This window comes from Epinephelus lanceolatus, chromosome 5 (assembly GCF_041903045.1).
Source record: "Epinephelus lanceolatus isolate andai-2023 chromosome 5, ASM4190304v1, whole genome shotgun sequence".
NCBI lineage: Eukaryota > Metazoa > Chordata > Actinopteri > Perciformes > Serranidae > Epinephelus > Epinephelus lanceolatus.
Window position 1 is genome coordinate 27,206,451 of NC_135738.1, and position 27,620 is coordinate 27,234,070.

Below are 27,620 nucleotides of genomic sequence, written 5' to 3' on the forward strand. Positions count from 1 at the left end.
AGGAATATACCTTCAAATTGAGAATGTATGGAATGATCGCTCTGCTTAGTGTAATCCCTTAATAAATGTATGCATGAAGACAGTGTGCCTCTGACAAGCACATTAAACATGTCTTCTGAAAGACCGTCAGTGCACGATAATTCATGAGAAAAAAAAACAAACAGCTAAAGCTATGGTTTGCCTGCAAGATTATTAAGCTGACAACATGTGTAAGAACACAGACTCACAGGTGCACAGGTACAGACTCTGTATTAATGAACAGTATATAGGGAAGTATGTAAAACTTTAAACTAGAGGGTAAAAATACTGCAACAGTTACTAAGAACTGTCATCTCTGTTTTAACGGGGTGGCTCTGTTTCCATCATTCCCTGAGTTATAACCTCTACCATCAGACTCAGAGATCAACCTCCAGAATGTAATAATAAAATGTTACAGAAATGAAATGGGTTTGCTGCTCAAGCATTGCTTCTACACTTTCATTCCAGCATGTCTAAAGTGGCGTTTTATTTAGTAGTACTGCAGTGCTCATAAATCCATAGCAGCTCGTGAATGGCCAACCGTCAGAACTGGCTGCTCTCCCAACACTTTTATGAACGTGGATCATTTCTGCTGAGAAATGTTAAAGGAGCAGTGTGTCAGATTTAGAGGAATTTAGTGACATCTAGTGGTGAGAATTGTAGATTGCAACCAGCTGAAACTTCTGGTTAGAATTCCTTCAGCGTCCATTGTTCAGGAGGTTTTTACCATGAGTGGAATTATTTCGCAGCGGTTTCTTCATCTCTTAAATAAATGGACCAGGGGTCTCATTATTAAACCCTGTGTACGCACAAAACAAGGCCTGAAAGAGGCGTACTCAACTTCCCACGCAAAAGTTGTGATCTATAAAAACAGACTCGATGGGAGACACTTATCGAACAATTCTGAAACGGGAAGTTGGTGACGCAGATGGTGAGGTGGAAGCCAGATTTTAGAAATTGTTGGCTTTTGTCCGTATGTACATTTTTAGTATGAATCCTATGCAATGTTTTATAATGAGACTCCAGGTGATTTAAACAGGTATAAACACGGAATAGCGCAATTTCACCATACAAATCAATGTTTCTCCTATGATGTTCAGCACATCGCAGAAGTGCTGCTAGCCCAGCACGTTCAGGAGGTTGCTACCATGAGCCGAATTATCACAGATATCTCCATAACAAACAGACCAGGTGATTTAAACTGTTAAAAAGACGTAATAAAGCAGTTTCACATTAAAAAATTCAGTGTTTTTCCAATGCTCTTGTCACAGATTGGCTGCTAGCTACAGTGGCTAAGGACAAAATGCGAAGCCCTGGAATAGATCTGTAGCCAGTGTTTGGTTTGTCCATTCTGGGCCACTGTAGAAACATGGTGGTGCAACATGGAGGACTCCATGGATGAGTACCTACTCCCAATGTAGATATAAATGGTTCAGACTAAGGTAACAAAACATGTTTCTTATTTTCAGGTTATTATACGTTAAAGAAAACATACTTATTATATTATATTCCATTTCTGCCAATACATCCCCCTAAATCGTACACACTGGACATTTCAAAGTTTAGAGCAAGGGCAAATTAAATCCAGGGCAGCCGACTTTGGGATCTAAATGACTGTAGAAGTGTACATACTAAAAAAATGAAAATATTCTTCCTACACAACCTATCCCTTTAAGACAGATATGGCTTGAAGACATGGTGTATGCAATCATACCAAATCCACACATATACAGAATGTTAAAGTCAGAGTACAGGAGGGGAGGTTGCTGGGCTGTTCCCATGGAAAATGTTCAGATACTGACAAGAGAAAATCTCTGAGCGGCACACCACGAGGTGACTCTCAAAGTTAGAGGTTTTGGAAGTGTGGTCTGCCGTGGTACGCCGGCTACCTACGACTTGGATCCTGAGGGGGTCACAGAGATGGGCCAGGTTGTCATGGTGTCTTCCTTGTATTTTAATTAAACATACAGTACCTAATCAAATTACAACCTTTAAAAAAAAAACATGAAATCGGTTCAGTGCAAATTTTTTCTTTTTTTGCATCGTCACTCCCAACCTTTGTTCAAATGTAGGTGGAGGAGAGAATCCCGAGCCATCACGATCATATATCATGTCACTGACATTTGTGTTCATGGGTTCTTCGACTTTGTGAGGCCTCTGCAGGTAAACAGAGGATGACAGTAGATTTGAGGAAAGCGTTGAGAACAGCGTTTCAGGGCAGGCAGACCGCTGTAAGGCTTTAGAGGCACATCCTCCTTCTGAAGAGGGAAAGCAGATGTCCCTTATTGTCATCGATCCAGCTCCCTGTTAGAGCAGCCACACGAAGACTACACAGCTTATGTGGAAAAAACAGTAACTAATAAATAAAAAGTCCTTTGACAAAAAGGAATGCTGTTTCTTAGAGTGAGCATTCAAGCAGTTCTCATCACAAAAATGATGGTCCGAGTGTTTTTTAGTGTGCTACAGCACCACACTATAAGAGCAGGTTTTATAAAGACCAGTGCATCTCTTCAAAGTCCACAGCCTCGCCCAAGTTTGTGTCTGTCTCCAGGAGGCTCATGATCACTGCCATGGCTGCTTCGTCATTGCTAAGACTACTAAGGCCCGGTCCAACCACGCTGTCCAGATCCAGCTGGGAATTCTCCCCTAAGGAGAGATGGGGTAAAAGAAAAAAAAGATTAGGTATTGGATTTATGAAGGGAGGATTAAATATGGTCCTATATACTAGAGTTGGGTTGGTTTCTGGTTTTGCTGGTCCGGTTCAGTGTATGAGCTTCAACTGGTTTGATTTTATGCAAACTGGCTGAACCAACATTTGTCGTTATGGCACGTTTTGTCAAATTAAAAAGTAGCCTATGTCAGCAAGCTCTGCTGTCAGCATCATGGTGCTAAATCTAACTCGTATTGCATTAGTAATAAACAATATGAGAACGTGATAAATATAATTTTATGTTTATAAATAGACCAACAGAGCCCCTAGTGGCCATTTGCAATTTACTGCCAAGTGGAGCACCGGCAACATGAAGGAGATCAAATTCAGTAGAGGTGGGAGGGGGGACAAGCTGTGCATACTGTTTTTGTTCGCCAGAATGTTACGCAGTTTTTTTGATGATGAGGAGACATGACAGAGTGAGTCTCTCAGAAAAACTAAAACTGCCCCAATATGACAACATTTCAGATTCGAAGCCAAAGAAAGAGGTGTCCTAACTAGCTGTGACAACACGTCACACAGTTTTCAGCCCTGTTTCTATTTATCCCTTTCACTCGCATAGGAGGAGCCGCCGTGGACGACAAATGGATAATATATTAAACTCAACTGAGAAATTATCTACACAGTACCTCCTTATTTCACTACAAAACCCAAAATACGATGGCAGCTGGCTAAAGGGAGATCGTCAGGGAGCTGAAGTTTTGCTAATAACAAGCTACACTACTTGCTGTCAGGTATATTGTATGTCACTTCCTGTAAATATCACAATATAAAATGTGTTTTCTATTTAAAAAGTACAAACGTAGAGAGAGAGCAAGTGGGCCACTCACCCATCCTTTCAGTGGTTATGTCTCAAGTTTGATCTCGAGCACATGGCTTATATTTATATGGTTTACATGACATATTAAAAGTGCGTATTTAATAGATTTAGTGTGGGCAGAGAGCTCAGATGTTGCGCCATGCAACATGAAAATCAGATGGTCATTTTCTGTTCAGACACGGTATCATTATGTTCAGCTCGGGAGCAGCTGCTAAGTGTCTGACAGTGCGACACCTGGTAAAATTCTGAATACAGGTTCACTCCACTGTTTGGCTTAATATCAAACCAATTTGAAATACGACATAAAATTCCTACAAAAGCTTTTAACAGGATCAGACAGAGTACCCATGAGTGTGTCTCCTCCTGAGAATGCAGCTCCTTGGGGCTCATCCTCTGAGCTGGACTTTGCTGGGATCTCCATGTCTGTTGCCTCTCCGTTTGGCACCTAGAGACCAAAAGAGAAGCAAATTACAGCTCTAACAGTCAGTTAGACATGAGGGGGAAAAAAAGAGGAGAGTCAAATCTGTGCGGTCTAAATTATGCCTTTCAACCTGCCAGAGGAAATTCACCATAATTTCCCAGGACATACAGCATTATGGTTATTCTACTTCTAAGAAAATCTTCTTCTTTCCATTACTTTCCATTACTGGGAGATGCTTCAACAAAGGAGGCGGCAAAATATGAAAAGCCAGGCTGAGCTTCTTTGTTCAAACTGCCAGTTTGAAACATCAAACTAACCAGAATTACAAATATAGATGTTGCTGCAGAAAGAATTACGATGTCACAGACCTTTTACCTTTTTGATACAAATGCCATCACTTTGACCTTTTAGACATTTGGGTGAAATGTTATCGTTATTAGTGTATGAATTCTTGAGTTATGGCCAAAAACATGTTTTGAGAGGTCATAGTGACCTTTGACCACTAAGATCTAATCAGTTCAGGAAAAAATTACCTCAAGGCATTCTTGAAAAACCGTGCTCATGAGAATGGGACGTAGGACAACCTCAAATCATAATGGCCCTCATTTGTCAATCTAACATACAAACCAGCACAGACCTGAGCGCATAAATCATTTTGCAATAGGGTTCATGTGTGATTCAAGGAACGTTTTTATCTCGCTGATCACAGCAAAGGAATGAGCAGGTGTTAATAAATGTGGCAGCTGAAAAAAAAAAAAATCATCATTTACATATCACGCTCCAATATATTCTCGGTTTAGAAGCCTCTTCCTGAGAGTTTATGACATGGAGAGGTGTAATACAGCCAAGAAGAGAAACTTCTCTGAGCTAGAAATGGAAACACTGACGTCCCAGGTCCATTTTAACCAACTGGTTCTATTTGGCAGCCTGAAAAGTGGCATTAAAGGGAGTCAGAAAACGCAGTAAGTAAAGGAAGAAAACAGTGCTGCAGTCAACAGCGTTGCAGTGGACAACCAAACTCCAGCTGAGGTTGGAATATTTCATTTTTACATCCATGTTATGTAGCCTACTGAACTACAGCCTACATACATTAATAATATTAGCCCATATATTATATGGTATTGATATTGTTATAATACTCATATAAAAGCTTATAACTGACACAGAACGAGGAGAGCGTGGCTACACGTATCAGGTCTCCTTCTATTTCAGGAATTAACAGGTGGTGGAAGAGACACAGACGCACCACCTGTGTCCCAGTCAGACAATGGTAAAAATTTAATGACCTAGGCTACTAGTACTTAAATAATTATACTGTTGCAGGGTATTTTCATTTCTTTTTAATGCTGTTTTATTGATAAATGAACTAAACATGCTTTGGATGTGTCAGTGTTTAATACAACAATTTATTCATATATAAATATATACAGTACAGGCCAAAAGTTTGGACACACCTTCTCATTCAATGCGTTTTCTTTATTTTCATGACTATTTACATTGTAGATTCTCACTGAAGGCATCAAAACTATGAATGAACACATGTGGAGTTATGTACTTAACAAAAAAAGGTGAAATAACTGAAAACATGTTTTATATTCTAGTTTCCTCAAAATAGCCACCCTTTGCTTTGCACACTCTTGGCATTCTCTCGATGAGCTTCAAGAGGTAGTCACCTGAAATGGTTTCCACTTCACAGGTGTGCCTTATCAGGGTTAATTAGTGGAATTTCTTGCTTTATCAATGGGGTTGGGACCATCAGTTGTGTTGTGCAGAAGTCAGGTTAATACACAGCCGACAGCCCTATTGGACAACTGTTAAAATTCATATTATGGCAAGAACCAATCAGCTAACTAAAGAAAAACGAGTGGCCATCATTACTTTAAGAAATGAAGGTCAGTCAGTCCAGAAAACTGCAAAAACTTTAAATGTGTCCCCAAGTGGAGTCGCAAAAACCATCAAGCGCTACAACGAAACTGGCACACATGAGGACCGACCCAGGAAAGGAAGACCAAGAGTCACCTCTGCTTCTGAGGATAAGTTCATCCGAGTCACCAGCCTCAGAAATCGCAAGTTAACAGCAGCTCAGATCAGAGACCAGATGAATGCCACACAGAGTTCTAGCAGCAGACCCATCTCTAGAACAACTGTTAAGAGGAGACTGCGCCAGTCAGGCCTTCATGGTCAAATAGCTGCTAGGAAACCACTGCTAAGGAGAGGCAACAAGCAGAAGAGATTTGTTTGGGCCAAGAAACACAAGGAATGGACATTAGACCAGTGGAAATCTGTGCTTTGGTCTGATGAGTCCAAATTTGAGATCTTTGGTTCCAACCGCCGTGTCTTTGTGAGATGCAGAAAAGGTGAACGGATGGATTCCACATGCCTGGTTCCCACTGTGAAGCATGGAGGAGGAGGTGTGATGGTGTGGGGGTGTTTTGCTGGTGACACTGTTGGGGATTTATTCAAAATTGAAGGCACACTGAACCAGCATGTCTACCACAGCATCCTGCAGCGACATGCCATCCCATCCGCTTTGCGTTTAGTTGGACGATCATTTATTTTTCAACAGGACAATGACCCCAAACACACCTCCAGGCTGTGTAAGGGCTATTTGACCAAGAAGGAGAGTGATGGAGTGCTGCGGCAGATGACCTGGCCTCCACAGTCACCGGACCTGAACCCAATCGAGATGGTTTGGGGTGAGCTGGACCGCAGAGTGAAGGCAAAGGGGCCAACAAGTGTTAAACGCCTCTGGGAACTCCTTCAAGACTGTTGGAAAACCATTTCAGGTGACTACCTCTTGAAGCTCATGGAGAGAATGCCAAGAGTGTGCAAAGCAGTAATCAGAGCAAAGGGTGGCTATTTTGAAGAAACTAGAATATAAAACATGTTTTCAGTTATTTCACCTTTTTTTGTTAAGTACATAACTCCACATGTGTTCATTCATAGTTTTGATGCCTTCAGTGAGAATCTATAATGTAAATAGTCATGAAAATAAAGAAAACGCATTGACTGAGAAGGTGTGTCCAAACTTTTGGCCTGTACTGTATATTTTTTAAAGCTGGGCAGAAGCAGCGATCAGCCTTCGATCAGCCTGGAGCCAGTCCCACAGAGCCAAGCAACTGTGAGCAGTGATAGAGAGCCCGCGTCCACATGGCAGCTAAACCTTTTTAAGTGATTAATATGTGGCTGCAAATACTTAGACACCAGTCAGAGCATGGTCTCATTACAATTCTCCAACTTAGCCAGATTTATTATGCTGCACTGCAAAACCATGCTGACTCAAAACTGGGTACACGAGCTGAGACCTGATGTGATTGATCGTAGAATTCTCTCATGTCCATATTGATTAATGCCAAGCTTTGCTGGGAAATCACTGTACACCCAGTTTTCTGTCCTACGTTCGTTATGTTGATGAGGGCCAATGCCTCCGGCCTCAGCTGTCGCCGGTGCGGAGGCATAAAAAACAACCACAGACTGCAGTCCCAATCATTAGCTTGGTGCATGAACAGTTGTAAACATCAATGAAGATGGTAAAGTTTTCATGACTGCATTTCATATCAAATGTTTGGCGTCTAATGCAAATTACTCATTTCTATTGCAAACCTAAATATCATTTTACTGCTAAAACTTACACCCTATTCAGGTAGTGTCAGGTATTGACTGCATGTGCCCAAACACTGGGACAAAAAATAATGTTCACATTATGTTGAAAACATATTTGGTGTTATTTAAATTTACAGTAGCAGGTTGTTTGACTGACATGAAGATGTGAGGATTCCCACCAAGTAGCACTGCAAAAACATTTACTGTAATGTAGGCCTATGTCCCAATGGACACTACACACGTGTAAACATACATGATTTATTAAACTATGGACAGTTTTTTCATTAAATACACTCAGCCATTTTAGACTGGACTAGTCTGAAAGGACTCATGCAGTTTGGTGAATGGGAACACAATTTCGGGGGGCTGGGGGCTTCCCCACCCCAGGAATAACTGAGGCAGATGCACCAGTGATGAAACATACACATGCACATTGACTTACATTGTTGCTGAGTTGATTGTGAGTTTGTGGACACTTATCCTGGGGTCCACTGAACGGGCTGACGCTGCCACTGGAGGGTGACGAGTTCATCCTGAAACAACACATACACAAATCAACTTAACTCTTACAACAACTGATGAGCACAGCAATTGCAATTACAAAAATATAAATAAATAAATAAATAAGTTAAACAGTAAAAAGGACTTGCTGTGCTGTGAGGCCACACCTGTTGAAATCCAGCAGCTCATTGGCGATCTGGGTCCCTATGCTTCCAGCATAAATCATAGCTCCAGGTGAAGTGGAGATACCTGGTATGACTGGAAGGGACTTCTTGCCATCTTCTAACAGAAAAACGAGAGAAAGGAAAAGACAACATGTGCTTGACAGTGTGCTGAGGCTACACAATCTGTATTTTCAAGCATCACAAGGCATCCGAGACGTCTTCATTTAACTAACCTTCAGAAGTCTTGGAATTTCTTGACTGTTCAGACTTGTTTCCCGACCGGCTGGTTCGACTGTTATCATACCTTGTCGTGGGGAGAGTGAAAAAAGGTGAAGTTCTTGTTAATATACTGCGCATCTATCTCAAAGATATCTTGGTAATACACAAAGGAACTGAAGCATATACTCACGATATAACTGTGTTAGTTGACACTATGTATTCTACTTCTTTGGTCCAGGGATTTACAAAACTAAACCACTGACTTTGCAGAGTGACGAAAGAGCCGTATTTTGTCTTGAACTTATAGCAGTTTGTCTCTATTTTGTCTTTACTCCGCAGCACTGTGGAAGAACAAAAGAGAGAGGACAAGTTAGAGGACTAAAGAGTGGAAAATGAAGCATGATCTGCTTAAAGCCACGAGCACTCTGGTGATTTATTTATGCATCAATGTGTGGTGGAAATGTCTTTATTTAATAAGGAATAATAAGTAGTAATATTAGAATAATAAACTCATAATTTAATAATAACAAAGTCATAGTATTTCCTATAGTCTGCTGTGCATTATGTTCTTCAAATCATTGGACAGACAGAACCCCATGAGGGACTCTGGTATCCGAATGAGGCTGAGTTCAAGAGGCTATGTGCTGCTCTTCGTCAGAGCAGAGGTGAAAATCTGAGACAAACTGAAAACAAGTCAGTCAGACATAAATCTCACCATTGTGTGACACAAATATTAACTTTACCATCTCCGATAAAGTGCAGCTCACAGCCGCTGTCCTCAGCTTTTCAGTGGGCAGCACACAAAGACAGCTACCCGTCAAGAGATTGCACATCTTGTTGACAAGGTGAGATGTAGCTACAGCCTCTCACATATTGACAAGAAACGGTGAGGCCAATCTAATTAGCGATACTGGGTTAGGGAGGCAGGACTCATAGTATAGAATGAGATCTGTGGACTGTTTATATACTAAATACATTGACCAGACACAGACAGACAACAGTGTCACTGGATATTTGTAGGGACATGTCCCCATCACCCTACCCCATTCTACGCCTTTAAGCACAGGACCAGTGGATGTAAAATATGGGCAACCCAGTGATTTACCTGTGCTTTAGCACTGCAGCTCTACTGTAAGCAAAAATTGGATCTAAATAGGCCTACATGATTAATGAAGGATCCAAGACAATTAGGAGAACCAGTGTGAGGTCACCGAAAAACTCTATTTACCTTTTCGATGTCTGTCTGCTAAATGTGGTAAGTCGTCTTGATGGAAGTACTCATAGCATGACGTACCCAGCAATTCTTGGGGAAGATAACCAAGAATGGTTGTTGCTCTGTGGGAGGAAAGGAAGAAGCAAAGTGTTAAAAGAGCTCACAAATGTATCATGTTAGTGCAAATTACTTTTAAATGACTACTGTATTATTTAGAATACTGTATATGTCTTTTGTGTTGATCAATAGAAACTCCAACGCCCTACCACCCCCTTAGTCAAATCCAGTTCTACCTTTGATCGACAAAGGTGAATTTTCCATCCATGGCATAGCGTGTGATGAACTCTGTGGGTTTAACTCGGACCTCTCCATTTATCTGGGGAGATGAGTGGGAGTGGACGCGTCCTACCGCCACCAGGCAGCTGAAGTGAGAGCTATCCTGCTTGTCTGCCTCGCCCTCCCCATCTGCTCCCAGCTGACTGGTAGGCCAGCTGCGCATGTAGCCTGTACAGTGGACGGTGCAGTACTTCTGCGACTCTAAGCAGATGCAGAGAACAAATTATGACATTTTTTTTAATCTTTATTTAACCAGAAAATTAAGATAAGCAAAGTTACATGTCTGGTACACATTTATTACATACAGACAACTCTCTACTTGCACAATGCAGTGTGACGTACAGTACAGGCCAAAAGTTTGGACACACCTTCTTCTCGATGAGCTTCAAGAGGTAGTCACCTGAAATGGTTTTCCAACAGTCTTGAAGGAGTTCCCAGAGGTGTTTAGCACTTGTTGGCCCCTTTGCCTTCACTCTGCGGTCCAGCTCACCCCAAACCATCTCGATTGGGTTCAGGTCCGGTGACTGTGGAGGCCAGGTCATCTGCCGCAGCCCTCCATCACTCTCCTTCTTGGTCAAATAGCCCTTACACAGCCTGGAGGTGTGTTTGGGGTCATTGTCCTGTTGAAAAATAAATGATCGTCCAACTAAACGCAAACCGGATGGGATGGCATGTCGCTGCAGGATGTTGTGGTAGCCATGCTGGTTCAGTGTGCCTTCAATTTTGAATAAATCCCCAACAGTGTCACCAGCAAAACACCCCCACACCATCACACCTCCTCCTCCATGCTTCACAGTGGGAACCAGGCATGTGGAATCCATCCGTTCACCTTTTCTGCGTCTCACAAAGACACGGCGGTTGGAACCAAAGATCTCAAATTTGGACTCATCAGACCAAAGCACAGATTTCCACTGGTCTAATGTCCATTCCTTGTGTTTCTTGGCCCAAACAAATCTCTTCTGCTTGTTGCCTCTCCTTAGCAGTGGTTTCCTAGCAGCTATTTGACCATGAAGGCCTGACTGGCGCAGTCTCCTCTTAACAGTTGTTCTAGAGATGGGTCTGCTGCTAGAACTCTGTGTGGCATTCATCTGGTCTCTGATCTGAGCTGCTGTTAACTTGCCATTTCTGAGGCTGGTGACTCGGATGAACTTATCCTCAGAAGCAGAGGTGACTCTTGGTCTTCCTTTCCTGGGTCGGTCCTCATGTGTGCCAGTTTCGTTGTAGCGCTTGATGGTTTTTGCGACTCCACTTGGGGACACATTTAAAGTTTTTGCAATTTTCCGGACTGACTGACCTTCATTTCTTAAAGTAATGATGGCCACTCGTTTTTCTTTAGTTAGCTGATTGGTTCTTGCCATAATATGAATTTTAACAGTTGTCCAATAGGGCTGTCGGCTGTGTATTAACCTGACTTCTGCACAACACAACTGATGGTCCCAACCCCATTGATAAAGCAAGAAATTCCACTAATTAACCCTGATAAGGCACACCTGTGAAGTGGAAACCATTTCAGGTGACTACCTCTTGAAGCTCATCGAGAGAATGCCAAGAGTGTGCAAAGCAAAGGGTGGCTATTTTGAGGAAACTAGAATATAAAACATGTTTTCAGTTATTTCACCTTTTTTTGTTAAGTACGTAACTCCACATGTGTTCATTCATAGTTTTGATGCCTTCAGTGAGAATCTACAATGTAAATAGTCATGAAAATAAAGAAAACGCATTGAATGAGAAGGTGTGTCCAAACTTTTGGCCTGTACTGTATGTCCAATTTATGAACTTCACGTCTGCTTACTTCCTGTCAGCTCTACAATTATATTACCTTTACCTCCAACCTTAGTGATAAAAGGGTTTTTTTCACCCTCAAGTTGGTTAACGTTACTTCACTTTTCACAGATAACACTGTTGGTAGTATTTACCATTTGTATTTGTATATGGTGTTTTTGATCATTTGAATAGCAAGGTGGGCCAGTCAGCTAGCCTAGCTGGCCACTGAAATCATTTTAATATTTTTGGCAGCTCTTCCAAGCACTAAGGGTAAACTGGAGGCACCTCCTCACATGTGCCTCTACAAACCAGTCAAGTTGCACTTGCGGTTTATATCCATGTCTTTGAAAACATAAATGTTTCAAGCCATAACAACATTAGCATGCATTGTAACAAGATCAGTTTGTCATATGGACTTGAGTTAACTTTTGTTTAAAACGGGACAGAAAGATGAGGGAGTCGAGATTGCATATAGCATGCAGGTCATTCCAAGACCAAGGACCAGATTAAAATAGATTCCTATTTCCAGTCTCAGTTCGCATAGGTGGCAGCCATAAGTGTGTTGTTTAACGTACACAATATATACACACACATAAAACAAAAAAGAACATAAATACATTCATTCACACCAGAGGGTTTTATAGTCTGACACTGTGGGCCCAACTTCAGACAAAATCAGGACCAATGGGACATTCTGAGCTTGTCATGTATGTTATGTCTTTGTCTTACTTCTATATGGGGGATAATCATACTCCAGATGTTGAAACCACAATTCCCATAATTCTTTACGAGATGTAACCAGGAAGTATAATGTTGCCATGGATTCGGGGAGTTACTTCGTGCAGTGAGCGACAACTTGTTCCCCATTTTTTGGCCCATACTTGTTTACATTTTGGCAAATTAAAAGCTGCATTAGCTAATAGCAGTTCCTTTTTGTAGTGCACCCACTGATGTACAGACAACTATCACTGATTTACTTTGATACCGATGAAAAGTTAATAATGGGAAGATTCCTGCGCAAGTGCTGGAGTCATAAGGAGCATATTTTTTCTATGATTTCGAAGTGGATTAATGGACGTTAATGCAAATCTTGTTAAGTTGTGATCTGCAAAGGACTCCCTAAACTCTGCCTCACAGTTTGAAAACCTCTGCTTTACACTAACACTTCATGTGAATGGAAGTGTGAATATTATATTAGCATTTATACATGAAACCAAATAAATTTAAAGCCTGAATGTACAAAATCAATCTGTTGAATAATCCACTGGATAATTTCCCCACCTTTCTTTTTGGAGGTGCCTGCTTGGAATTCCTTCTCCTCCACCTTGACAGAGATTTTGTTGTACTTCATGCGGCAGAAGAATGAGCGGCGTGCGCCTGAACACAGCCGTGATGCACCGACTGGGAGGTCAGCCTGGACCTGCAGACCGGCTGGAGACATGAAGGGAGCGTTAAATATGCTCTCTCTTTCTCACACACTCACTCACACAGCAAGACACAAATAATTGCTTTACTTTTAGCATCTATTAGTCGTTCACGAGGGTATAATTCAGAAGCTGACAGCTGCTCCTTCACTTTTCCCATGTCCTTTGGGTGTATGTAATCAAACAGGCTCTGTCCAATCAGCTCCGCCTGTAGGGAGAACAGACAGCTCGTCAAACTGACCTAAACGCAATTCCCGCTCTGATAAAAAGAAATGTCAAAACCATTCTGCATCTATGGCAAATCCTGCAGACAAATAATAAATTGACAAAGTAAATGGACTGTGGACCCCTGGAGCACACCAGACACTGTGTGGAGCAAAGATGGAGCACATTTAGATTTAAGTAAGACCGAAGCAGAAAAAACGACAGCTCATTCCTCAGAGGTTTCTGAAAGGACCGTATATAAATGTCCTTTACCATTAACTTAACTTCGCTCCAACACCCACAAGCATTTTGCATTGAAATTGATTTTTGACAACACCTAAAAGATTTATCAGGATTCAACTGAGCCATTACAGCACTAGAATTTGATCATGATCTGCAACAGTACCTGAAAAAGTATAATACATTTCATTTTTTGGATTAATATATTCAACACAAATTAAAGACACACTAATGTGCTTTTTTCAAATGTCACAATGCAAATAATAACATCAATTTTGTATTTCTAAAGCATACTGTTCTTCTGTGAAATCTGTGCACACAATGCCAAATACGGTGCTACAGGCCAACACACACGTGCTAGTGGGTTCTAGTCCATTACCACTGGTGCCAAGACAAAGACAACCCATCTGGTGCGTCCGGGGGTTTCACATTAACAAATATGCTGCAGACAGAGTGACAAATGTAAAAGCATTACCCGACTATAATTTAATATCTTCGTGACGGACTCCGAGACAAAAACTATTTTCCCACGATCACAGCCCACTACAAACAGGAACCCATCTGCAGCCTGCACAACAGAGAAACGTGGGGGGGGGGGGATAGGGGGATCCAACATGATGACATGGTCAAGACAAAAGGATGACATTAAATACATTTTTTCTATTAACATTAATGTAGTTTTTTAAACTAAACAGAAGCATTGGTGCATCAGTTACAGTCTACATAGTAATTTAAACTGAAAATTCAATGCATGTATTAGAAAAGATCTCTCTCTCTCTCTCGATAGTTACAGATGAACAGAAACCAAAGTATAGCAGAGGCATTATCACTAGCATCAGATTTTAGCCTGATGGTGGCTTTTGAATAAAGTGTTTAAGACATCCTCAAATTATTGACAGGTGATAGTTACCTGAAGTTTGTAATGAGTAAAAAATGTACTGGTGTTTCAGTTGCCTTTAACACCTGTGTCCTTACCTTGAGGACAAGGTGTTTGAGCTCCTCGTTGGGAAGGAACGACGGTTTGTAGTTGACTTCAGAAAAAGAACTTGATGAACCTTAAAACACAGACAAAAATGCTTCACAGTCAGCCCAATAGGAGATTATTATATAACACTCTGACATTAGTTTTGTAATTCACTTTTTATAGCTTTTTAAAAAGGATGCTACATCAAAAAAGAAAAAAAATAACTAGAAAAGTGCACTTAATAAAGCCACAATGTGTCGCGAAGAACAGAGTATTCTTGCCGACAGGAATAGTATGTGAAATATAAATATATTAAAGTTAGACAAATTAATTTAATGTATTATTACTGACTAAAAACAGCAACAAATATTTGATCCATGTTGTTCATACGGGACTTTTAACAGTACTAACTTTGTCTGTAGGCTACGCACAACAAAGTAGGACATAACAACAATAATCACAACTAAAGAGGACAAAAAAGAAAAACAATTTAACTACACAGCTTGCTTTTTTACTGACTGGGAGAAGCACAAATGTTAAGGATTATATATAATGTGGTACCTTTGAGAGATTTGAGGTGCTGCACGGCCATTCTGAGCACAGTGAGTTTGTCCAGTTTACGGGACATGGGGTTGCAAGTAGGGATCATGGCTGATAGTTTGTCGATGAGATTATTCATTTTGTCCCGTCTCCTCTTCTCAATTTGGCTGTGTGGTTCCCTGCAAAGACGTTAAAGAAGAAATGATTCAGATGACTCACCGGGGTTTCCTCATTTCACTTTACAAATCATCTGCATCATTGAACGTAGCACAGTCTAAATTTTAGAGGACTTAAACAATGGAGATTTTAAGATAACATTACACAATTATCTAATATAACCTACCTGAAGCATTTAATTTTGACATGTTGGTCATCTCCATCTGACCTAAAGAGGAGAAAAACACACACTTGAGACTGACAGATAGATGGAGTGACAATATACAACACGGATCAACAATACATATGTATGCATGTATGTCAAACAATAAGCAAATACACAACAGCACAAAATAAACAGGTCAGCTCTGAAGTCCTTAATTAGTGCACAGTACCCATCGTCTTCCATATCAACGTCAGGGATGGAACCAGATTTTGTGTCCCTAGGAAGAAAATGCATGACTATCAATAGCAACTCACAACAATTTAGGTCATTGGATTTTATAGGTTTTCTGTGAGCCACTTTAAAGCAATCAACTACTTACTGGTTGTCCACGCTGCCCTTGCGTTTCCGGGGCATCTCCAAGCTCAATGACATGCCAGCAGCTGAGGAGGAGGTCATCATGCTGGACAAAGACACAGAACCGCTTTGGTTTTCCTCAACCAGCACATCTTCTGAAACACACAGGACACAGTGAACTGTAACTGGTTGTAAGGGGTGGGGACTTGATTTCATTTGCAGGCACATCGATATGTTTCCCCGCACTGCTGCATTTCATGTCAGATTGCAATTTCTCAGATGTCTTGCCCAAAAATTATCAAAGAGTTTAATTAGGGAATTCACAAAAAGCTTTGTTGGGCGGTTACTCACAAACTGCATCTGTCACACCACTCTTTTAAAAATGGCCACTTACCAGTCTACATAATAGCAGGAACAGTGCTAATAAAGTGAGGTCTGAACAGTCTATCTGTTCATACCAGGGAAATATGAAATCATAAGGATGTCCATTAAATGCACAAAACAACTGTACAAGTGCAGATAAATAGCAACAGCTCCCTTACCACTCCATTTTAAAGAAGTGGTTTAATGAAGATGCTATTGTCAGACCATCCAGTGGACTGTGTGCATGACTGTCTCCTAGGATTGGTATCACTGTCAGCATTTATTGCAGTAATCATCTGAGTACATAGAGGTAGGGTTATTGCAGCAATAACCCTCATTTCCACTTCTGTATGGTGTCAGCATTTAAAATGGTAGAGCTTTTAGCATTGTCTCTTTGTATTTTTTTTTTATCTGCTACTTATCTAAAGATAAGTAGCAGATAAAAAAACTTATCTAAAGACCCACACCCAAAGTTCTTCCAGCTAAAGAAGTATTTTTTATTGATGGAAAGACAGCCTTTTCATAAAAGTGGGTTGTCTATCCAATAAAAAGATGCAAATAGGTTTGAAATTAAAGTTACATGATCAGAGAAAAAGGTCTGTGGCATACGCTTTTGCTCAAGAGGTACAAAGCCTAAAACTGCCAGAATGCACTGCCCCACACTGGACCAATATTTGCTCCTGCTGGTGGGTGATGTAATGTGAGTGTGTCTTCTTTTTTCACAGTAAACAACACAGCAGCCAGCTTGTAACAAACAATCTCGAATTACAGTTAAACAGTACACTAAAATATTTTTCTGAAAACATTTGAGATGAGAAATAGGCAACACAGTAACAGAATCTTGGTTCATATTTCATCAGCAGTGCTTAGTTTTACCGTTTGATCTCAGTTTTTTCAGCCTGTTTCTTACAATACAGGAAACAGTATGGCGTCCAATTCCTGTTCACTAATTCTCATACTACAGCCAAACAGTACACTTAAATATGTTTCTGAAGACATTTTAGGTAAGAAATAGGCAATACAGTAACATAGTCTGGGTTAATCTTTGATCAGCACTGCCTAGTTTCACACTTTGACTGAAGTTTGGTCTGAGTTTGAGAGAGCTAGAGGGGCAATTTTCTCGCTTCTATAGTTTTTGTGTGCGTGGTAGCAGGCATTTAAAAATGATTAAGTACAATCTGTAGTTCGAGCAACAGAGGAGTTAACCACAGTTCATTTACACCTACAACCTGCACTGTTATGGTACAAAGCTGGTTGAAAATTTGCAAAACATCCCTTTAAGAAACTGGGGCCAGTTGCACAAAACACCTACGTTTTCTCCCTAAGTATGACACTTAAGGCTCAATTTCTCCTTAACTGAGGGACTTACACAGTTGCACAGAATCCCTTAAAAAGGTTTCCTTAGTTAAAGAAAAACGTTAACTCATGTAGTGAGTTAAAAGTGATTTTACAGCAGTAAAAGTTTCCATGGAGATTGTTTGTTTGCTTGAACTCAAACTTTTGATGCCTGTCATCTCACAAAGTTGGCTCATAGTTGGATAGTGCAAAGATGGCAGAAGAAGACAAGAAAACCGTATTGGTCAGAGAAGGAAAAGATTAAACTTGGTCATGTTGCAGTTAAGATAGAGTTATAGGTAACTTCAGTTTGTTTTGTTGTTGTTGTTTTTTTTAAATTGTTTTTCCTTGCTTTTGTTGCTACATTTTAAGGAAATCTTAAAGAGAAGACTTAAGGGTGTTTTGTGCAACAGATTTTATTTTGAGGAAACCTCAACAAGGACTTTCAGGAAAATCTTAACTTTAGGTGTTTTGTGCAACTGGTCCCTAATGTTACAAAAAAAGGTGGTCTGGCAGGTGGGCGGTCAGTGGTACTTCGGTTGACCGATTCCGACAAAACATCAATTTGCAGGCAAACAGTACACTAAAATATGTTTCTGGAAACATTTGAAGCAGGATATACGCAATGCAGAATCTTTATTTATATATCATCAGCGCTGATTAGTTTGACCACAGTTAACAAGCAATGACTGACATGATTGACAGCCTTGTCAGAGACTCCTCCGCTCTGATGGAGACTACGCATAATTCCATTTTAAGACTACAGCAGGTGATTTTCCTGAAGGAGGGTTAATCAGTGAAATCACCAGCTGTCATCTCAGCTGCAATGGAAACTTGTATGCACTTTACTCTCCATGGCTTGTGAATGAGAACCCTTAGCCTAACTGATTAAACGGCTAATCCTGTCAGACCTACATCTCACCCCAGCTAAAAACAACCCATCAGTGCTCATCAGTTGTCAAACAGAAACATGCATGCTTTCAATGCTTTAATGGTGTTGCTCGCTCACAGGTGTCTTTTTTTTATTGGATGCGGGCATGTGTCGTATGCTGTAAAGCCCTGTGAGGCAAATTGTGATTTGTGATATTGGGCTTTATAAATAAAATTGATTGATTGATTGATTGATGTGCTAATAGAGATTATTAAAGCCCAAGCTGCTGTGGTGGTGCTGTTCAGAGAGACTACAGACAAGACAGTGCAGCTACTCTACTGCCTCCTTCTCTGCTGTCTCTCAACAGCTTGCCATCTATTCTGGTAAAATGAGGAGCTGCCATGACTGTGATTAAGTCACGGCCTCAGAAGCATGTGCAGTGTATGTGTGGGAGAGAAACTCGAGAGAATGGCACGAGACAGACCAAACGCGGCTGACATGTGTGGCACCTATTTTCAACTCTGCTCCACAGACCCTGTGACCTAAATAGCCATTAACAGATCAGCAACAACCTGATTTTTAATCCAGCTCCCCCTGTCAAGATCTGTTGGATTACAGGGTTACAGTGAAGGCAACTAGATGACTGGACATCAGGCCGCAACAGACATCCCTCTGCCAGCTCCCATAATCCCTCTCTCCTGTTCTCACGTGTTCGTTAACTTGTTCATTCACTCAATCCATGAATGAGCACCTGCTGCACTTAAGTAACCCCACAAACTGTGCTGTCCTCCTCAGACTGTCACTCAATCACAGCATCACGAGAAAAAGGCCGATAAGTTTACAACATAAACACTGTAAATGGGTCTTTTTGTAAATCCTGTTGGAATGTTTGCATGGTGGATAACATCCGCTGACAGGAAGTAAACATGGACGCAAGCTGTTGCCTTGCAATGCATTGCCAGTGAAACAGTCGATAATTTATATATATCACATTAAGAGCTGCAAGACTAATCAAAAAAATTCATCACGATCTCAATTCATATGTCCATGTGACCTCATTTCTAAATGACTTGATTCAAGAATCCCAGTTGCTATGAAGTGTTCAACTCAACGGCTCAACTCATGTTTGTGCAGCAGCCCAGAGTTTTAAAGGTGTTTAGTTTCTCTCCTGCGTTGCTGTTTGTGCTTTCAGATATCTGCCGTATTTTACTGTGTTATGTTTACTTTCAGATGGATAGGATTATGCGTTAAGTCACTGCAGACGAAAACCCAGTATTTCCTGTTTTGGCTGCTTCACAATAAAAGTTAATTATAACAAAACAACGTATGTCTTTTGTCGTGGCAGGAAATGAATCATCCACTGTTTTACAGACGCTTCACTCAAGATAGGTGTGTCATATTATGGTCAGTGTATGTGTGTATGCATCCTTATTCTATGTGTATGTGTATGAGTGTATGTGGTCAGTGTATATGTGTATGCGTCTTTATTCTATTTTTTAGTCAGCAGAATTTTAGTTAATCACCTAGATGTTACAAACTAAGAGACTAAAAGAGACTTGAGGGTTTTTTTTTTGTTACAAGAGACTTTTAAGTGCAGCACTTTGGTATATGTTATATGTAAGTCAAGCACTTTGATAAGTGTTATGGTAATGTCATCTGCTTCAAGCCCTGTGTAGACAGCAAGCATCACAGACATGTTTTTTCACTTGAGCTTCTAAAGAGTGCAATAAATGTCTTTGTTGAAAACATAAGAATTACATGAGAATCGGTATCTCAGTTCTTAGAGGGAAAAATCATGATTCACATTTTAGCAAGAACATTGCAGCCCCAATTATTTTATTCAAGGCATTTATGTTTATGCAACAAGAGTGAACTGTGCAGTGAAACTAGGTCATGAGCTACCCTGTGCCATCCTGCTTATTGTTTATTAAGTTAATCATACACACACACACACACACACACACACACACACACACAAACACACACATGATCTGCCCAGAAGTCCACAGCCTTTGATTGATGGCCAACACAACAGTTTGATAACACTCGCGTCCCCATGAATCATTTATGCTATTATAACACACAGTCAACAGCATGCAATACCAATTATTGTGTTGTTAGGCAGAGAAAAACATGTTTTACTAAACAACAATCTGCATAGAGAGAACGAGGAGAGACGACTTCAATATTCCTTTCAGTATTGGTTGTTAATTTCAACATGGTATACAATTATTTGTCCCGAAAACAAATTAATCAGCAACTAATTTGAGAATTGATTAATCAATCATTTCAGTCATTTTTAAAACTGATTCCAGCTTCTTATATCAGAAGATTTTCTGGTTTCTTTCTTTACTCCTCTGTGACAGTAAATTTGAGTATCTTTGGGTTGTGGACAAAACAAGACAACTGAGAACATCATCTCAGGCTTTTAATCAATGTATTCTGATATTTTATAGACTAAACTACTATTGATTAATTGAGAAAATAATCAACAGATTAATCTGCTTTAAAATTAATCTTTAGTTGCAGCCCTAGTTTAAAACTACTCATATAAAAACACAAAATAAGATCCTCTGGTGATTACAAGTTCAATATAGCTATGATGAAAGGTTCACTGTGGCATCCTGACTGGGCATTTCAATGAGCATGCCCTGCAAAATCTTCTCCAACTGACGAAGGCTTTCAAAAGTGGCAGCCATTTTATCGCTCTAAAAATCAAACTTCCTCACAGAACAGAATGCTTTACAACCAACAACAGGTTCAAAGCCAACTAAAATGGAATATCCTCCAGAGCTAAAACAATTGAGATTTGGGAATGAAATATTTTGGTAATTAATCGGTTACATGATTTTTTCTGAGAATAAATGTCAGTTGATTCCAGCTGTGAGGATTCGCTGGTTTTCTTTGTCTGTTTGCTGATGTCCTAGTAGCTTCACAATACTTACAAAAATTTGTCAACGACTCCACAATCAATTCAAGCATAGTTGTTGAACTAAAGCTTCCAAAAAAAAATTATAAAAAATCCTCCTGTATTGATTCCAGATTCATCAGGCAGTTCAAGAACAACACAAATAGATCTGGGCTGTTGCACATCTACAAGATGGTTTAGGCACACTAATGAATGTTTGATGTTTAAATGTTTAGCCTTTTCAATCTTCCACTCCAACAAAACAGCATGTCAATGTCATAAACATAAAACAACAAGAGCCTATGAAACAGGCAGAGTCGTTTCCATTAACCCTAGAAATGCACAAAACCTAAATATCGCAATAAAAAACTGGGGGGCGTCGGTGGCTCAGTGGTAGAGCAGGCGCCCCATGTACAAGGCTGTTGCCGCAGTGGCCTGGGTTCGACTCCAGCCTGTGGCCCTTTGCTGCATGTCACTCCCTCTCTCTCTCCCCCCTTCACACTTCACTGTCCTATCAATTAAAGGCAAAAAATTCCCTAAAAAATATCTTTCCAAAAAAAAAAAAAAAAAAAGGTAATGGAAACACATTTCGAAAAAACTCAAATATTGAGAAAAAGTTTATACGCTCTCATGAGGTGGTTTTTCCAGACGTGTTGATATATATATATAAGTATATCGCAAAAGTGTAATGGAAACACTTTTGTTGCAAATATACATCACCGGACATGACATTGGTGAATTCTTCGTTCACGATCCTCTCTCAGAAATCCTTTATCCGTGGTCGCTGCCACACATAAGGACTTTGCCTTTGGAATACCACTCGCTCTCTTCGTCTTCGGTTGTAGACTACTGCAACAGCGGCAACCGAGATGATTGTTCCAGCTCGCACGAGATTTGGAATGTCCATCTTACTTCCGCAAACAATGTGGAGTCTCGTGGGATGAGATTTTACAAGAATTACAGCTCATACTTTTTAATGGAAACACCTGCAAGTCGCAATTGTACTTTGACCAAACTTTAGAAATATCGCATTTATTTTGCGCAAAACTGTAATGGAAACGCAACTATAAAGGGCAGGGGCTTTTTCATGGACAGTGTTCCTAAAATTAGCCTAGATATGAAAATTTATCGTCTTACCAACAGTATCGCAATAAATTGCAGTATACTGAATAGTAACCACTGTATCATTTTACGATTTTTACGGATACACAGCCCTTCTTAATTATGGCTGCAATGGTATGAGATTTTTACAATACAACAATCGTTGATGGTTGAACAAATTCTTCATTACTAAAACTGAAACTTGAAACCATTTTGTTAATAGAAGTATGTGTAAAAAGTCTCCACTTATAGATAACTACAATAAAGAGGGGATGACCTGTCCAGCTACATTTATTTTTTTTATTTTTATTTTTATTTTTTTTATTTTTTTTTTTAGATTTGGTAGATCGTAGATCAGCAAATGTACACGGCAGGATAACCATCAACTTATATGTCACGGTAGATCTTAATACTGGTATATTGCTGCACCCCTTTTACAAATCTAGTAGGGATGCACAATATTGGAGCCGATTTCCGATATGCTGATACGTAATAACTCATTTGACCGATAACTGACACCAATATCAATATATCTACTTATTTCCCCACCTAATGTAATGCATGCATACTCTTATCGTAATGGCCCACTAGCACATGAAATACAACACTTTTCAATGTATGTAATATCTATTCATTGTGCAAAATAAGAAAAAGCATCCTGGTCGATTCTGTGATAGTTCATTTTAAAGCCTTATGATGTGCCGATATTATCATGCGTCCCTAAAATCTAGTGTGTCTAAAATACACTTAAAATGGCTCACGTTGCTGTATTTATATTTCAGGACATACATTCAATATAAACATTTTAATTGATCTCTTGAAACAAAAAGCCCATAGTATGGCTCAGTTTAAGCCCTGTGATGGCTGTGTCTGATCTGTCCTTCGCTTTAATAAATGGTGTTAAACACATAGTAACAGGGGTGGCCATCAGTAGATTACCATGGATGTTTAACCAGGAACACTACACTCACAGTTTCCATCTCATGTTTATTTCGACAGGTGCAGTAAAGTTAGTCACTGACTTACTGATTTCATTTATTAGAGTAACTTTTTTGACATGTATCGTTGCAGTGACTGTCAGGAGAACATGAAGATGGTACACGGCTAACGTTAATTTACAGTAGCGCCCGCTTCGTCCTAGCTAACATCAGACCGCTGGGTCGACCGACCATGTAGTTATCTATTCGGCCTAAACTGCACCAAACATCAATGCTAGCTTGACACACAAAGCTTGGACTATCAGAGAGTCAAAAATATCCACAGTGACAACTTCTCCTGGGCTGTGAGACCATCTTTAACTCGGTCGGTTTGAAACCGTTGCTCCGGTAAACAGGCCTTGCTACCAATGCTAAGCTAACACTTGGCTCAGTCAATCATGTTAACGCTAGCAAACACCACACATACAACGTACATTTAATTAACGTTAGAAGCGATGACAGGTAGAGGTATAACGTTAGTCATATCGTGCAGAATACGTTAGTGATATGATAAACAACGTCGTGCAGCGTTACATAAATGGCGTAGAGGGCGAGTTTGCTCTACTGATCTACTGACCTAGTTTTGGGATAGCGCAAAGTTACGGTCAACCGGTGAGACGTCGCTAAAAAACACACCGCTGCGCTTCTCTGTTGTGTGAGTAAACCTAAAGGTCTGCACATGGTCACCCACCGTAAACATTCAAACTGGTGAAAAAGCTTTAATAGTGTTTCAATTACCTGCCGGTTCGCCTCCCGCTCTGTCACCGCCGCCAGCCGCTGCATTCATGGCCGACATGGCTGGAGCCGGAGCCGGTGCACTGGGGCCCAGGACTCCAATGCATGGATGAGACGGGGAGCCGGGACGGCGGCAGAATGTTGTTCAACTCCCTTATAATCCCTGTATGAAGACAACCGTTCACCGGGTGGCTGTATATATATATCTATGGTGTACGGTGCCGTCAGACCGGAGGAGAGAACCGGAGGGGGGGAACGCGGAAGACAGGACACAGACTCCTCCTACCGGCACACCGGAGTCACCGTTGCAGCCTCATTGCTCCTCTGCTCCCTGGTTACAACCGGAGGATCCGTGTAAGTGCAGTGTTGCATGGCCCGTTGTATGGAGAATCCCCCAAATTTTAATTCATGGTAAAGAACGTTCTGATTATATGTATAATAATCACAGAAAAATACTGACCTCACATCAGTTACTTTGCAAAATCAACTTTTTTTTAATGATGGAAATCTTAGCAGAGACGTTTGGTCAGACGCTAGTTAAAGGCGCTGTATGTAAGAATGTGGCCAAAACGGTTACTGCACTCAAATTCAAAATACTGCCGCGAGTCGTGTCCGCCCCCCTTCCCTACAGATTCGAGGTTGCTGGACAGCGGCATGCTGGAGACTGATTTGTTCGCCCACGGACGGCTGCAGTGGCAGGGCCACTTCGCCGCGTCTGTGATCTTCGGTTTTCCAGCGGACTGTTCGAGCAAGTCCAGCTTCTCTGCTGCTAACGCTGCTTAAAATATTTTTTTAAATGTGAATATTCTGGCTGTACTATTGTTGTCGGTGAGATCAGTATGTTATATGAACATTATTCCTTAGTGTCTGTGACATTAGGAGGATTTTATGACTATTTGCTTTAGATTTCTTACATATAGCTCCTTTAATTCCTCATTCCAAATAAGGGACTGTTCCTTACTTGTGAGAGGGAAAGGTGTGATGCAAAAATATGGAGGCATGTCAAATATTTTTTTAAGCACTGGGGAGGAACTTGTGTTTTTTTTATCTTCATACAACTTTAATTGGCTGAATTTTTTATATATTTTTTTACAGACGATTTTTAAAGAAAATATGTCGTTTGAACCCACGTTTTCTTTAAAATTGCCAAAATTGCACCATTTCTGTAAAAACAGAAATTATTGTTGGAATTTCACATGAACACATGATGTGGGATGAAAGCTTCTGTCACAAATAAAAACATAAACAAATCTAAGATTAAAATAGTGGTATTTTGCCCAGGAGGCATACTGATCAGATGCCCGAAACACCTCAACTGACCCCTTTCGACACGTAGGAGCAGCAATTGTCACAGACCACAGGAATAACACTTTTATTTTCAAGTGAACTTATCTTTCATATAAATTTGTGCATGTCTTCCACCGCTGCCATGGTGTAAACCACTGACAGGAGACTCTGAAAATATTACAGTACCTAATGTCTCTATTTCAGCTGAGGAGAGAACGCAGCCATGGCAAGACAATATCAAAGTTTGTCATGGGGCATTATCAGAGTGTGGTCACAGAGGTCAGTCCTCTTGCTGCAAGGTTTGTCTTTGACATTATCTGTCTCGTGAGAGAGCAGCAGTGATTGGACTAACTAATGCAGCAGCTGCACAGCGAAGGGTTGGGTCCGGGCATTTTTAGGCAATTCTGAGCAACAAGCAGAAGAATTGGAAGACATTTAGGAATTTAGCAACACAATCTGCCTTTTGCATCAGCTGAGGCTTGAACTCACAACCTCTGAGACTAAGAATCAATTTCTATCTCACTGAGCTAATTAGTCAGTGAAAGTTCATGTGTAGCTTCACAAATTGACTAAGCCAGACGTGCAGGTTTAGCAGCCGTCCATGCATGGAAAAGCAGATTTCAAACCACTGCAAAAAATCCAGTTATCGAAACAAAAATCTGAAAATACACATATTGCATCTAGACAGCATGGAGATGTTGGTAATTTATTTTAACAATGACTGATTTGCTTCATAAGTGAAAAACTGATGTTTAACTAGTTGAGCTATGTGCAAAGTGAGAAGCCTCAGATGGTTTCACACTGAAGTATTGACACTGGATCTTTGTGCAAAGTTTAGTTTATTTTCAAGCATGAGAAGGCAGATTTTCTAGCAGAAAAAATACTTGAAGATGCTGCACAGTGATCAGTGACGTTCAGGCAATTTTAAGCAATAAGCTGAAGCACAAGAAGATGATTGCATTACAATGTGGATTCTGTACCAGCTGAGGCGCAAACCCGCAACTTCTGGAACCTAAGACGGTCATCTACTGCTCTGAGCTAATTGGCAAGTAGTAACTCAACAGTGGCTTCACAAATTAGGTAAGCCATTCACTGTTGTGTAGGAAAGCAGCCATCTGTGCATGGAAAGGCAGATTTGAAACCACTGTAAAAAAATTCAGTTATTAAGACAAAAATCTGAAAATACACATATTGCATCTAGACAGCATGGAGATGTTGGCAATTTGTTTGTAACAATGATTGATTTGCTCCATAAGTGAAAAACTGATGTTCAAAATTACCATTTTTACATTGACTCCAATTGTTCACATTAGAGCAAAATTCAAAATGCTGTCAAAAATTCAGTTTTTGAGATAAAATTCTGAAATTTGCCACACATCATCTACCATGACTCTAGAATTTTGTCTTTTTTTCATGAACAATGAAGATTTATTTAGCAAGAATTTGCATGTATATGTTTACAGTACCGTTTACAGTCAAACATTTTGATGCACTGTAGGCTCAATTTTTGATAAATTAAAAATAATGACAAGTGACTGCAATTGGTTTTACAAATATAAACGTTATAATGCTTTTTCCGTTTTATTTGGCGCTGACACAGACACCACTACTGTCCCTTTGGTACCAGATTGGCTCTGCCCATCATCACTGTTTACAAACACAAAAAGGGTCTATTCATAGGTTGGTTGGATAAATTCCCAAATGCGTCTCTATTGTTGGGAGGGGACATAAATAACATTCTGGATGGTTAGATGGATGAATGGCCACCTGCTTGGCAAAATAGAAGTAGATTTAACCTTGTAGATATTTGGAGTGTCCTAATAATAGATCATTTACACAGAGTAAGAATGGTTCAAATCAATCAAGGTTTGACAAAGATGGCATTAATGAGAATAAATACCCCCCCCTCCTCTCACAGATCATGAAGCTATATGTGAAGCTAATCTGATAATCAGAAAAACCTGGTTTACATGATTCAGTCCTTCAGTTGGATTTCTCCCCAAGTACATGACATAAAACTCAAACTTCCTGTTACAGTAGGTACTCATATCCTTGAAAAACCTCGAAAAGTACGCAAGTCATATACAGTACAGGCCAAAAGTTTGGACACACCTTCTCATTCAATGCGTTTTCTTTATTTTCATGACTATTTACATTGTAGATTCTCACTGAAGGCATTGATGGACTACCTCTTGAAGCTCATGGAGAGAATGCCAAGAGTGTGCA

The 27,620-nt window shown here is 40.3% G+C and overlaps 1 protein-coding gene across 3 annotated transcripts; it reads right to left on the reverse strand.

The window, feature by feature from the left end:
• Positions 1-1,957: 1,957 nt before the first annotated feature.
• bmal2 (basic helix-loop-helix ARNT like 2) lies at positions 1,958-24,394 on the reverse strand. 3 transcript variants are annotated; one of them, XM_033635242.2, is made up of 17 exons: positions 24,111-24,394; positions 15,843-15,972; positions 15,693-15,740; positions 15,485-15,526; positions 15,163-15,320; positions 14,613-14,692; positions 14,113-14,205; positions 13,284-13,401; positions 13,051-13,200; positions 9,963-10,206; positions 9,685-9,791; positions 8,647-8,797; positions 8,471-8,541; positions 8,241-8,355; positions 8,015-8,105; positions 3,894-3,993; positions 1,958-2,664 (listed from the first exon to the last, which is right to left on the reverse strand). In XM_033635242.2, the coding sequence occupies exons 1-17, from the start codon at positions 24,166-24,168 to the stop codon at positions 2,507-2,509; spliced, it is 1,914 nt and encodes a 637-aa protein (XP_033491133.1). In that variant the 5' UTR covers positions 24,169-24,394; the 3' UTR covers positions 1,958-2,506. The 3 variants fall into 3 exon arrangements, with proteins under 3 accessions (XP_033491133.1, XP_078024125.1, XP_033491134.1); XM_078167999.1 differs by having other exon boundaries at positions 8,241-8,352; positions 24,111-24,380; XM_033635243.2 differs by having other exon boundaries at positions 15,843-15,969; positions 24,111-24,320.
• Between the last annotated feature and the right edge of the window lie 3,226 nt (positions 24,395-27,620).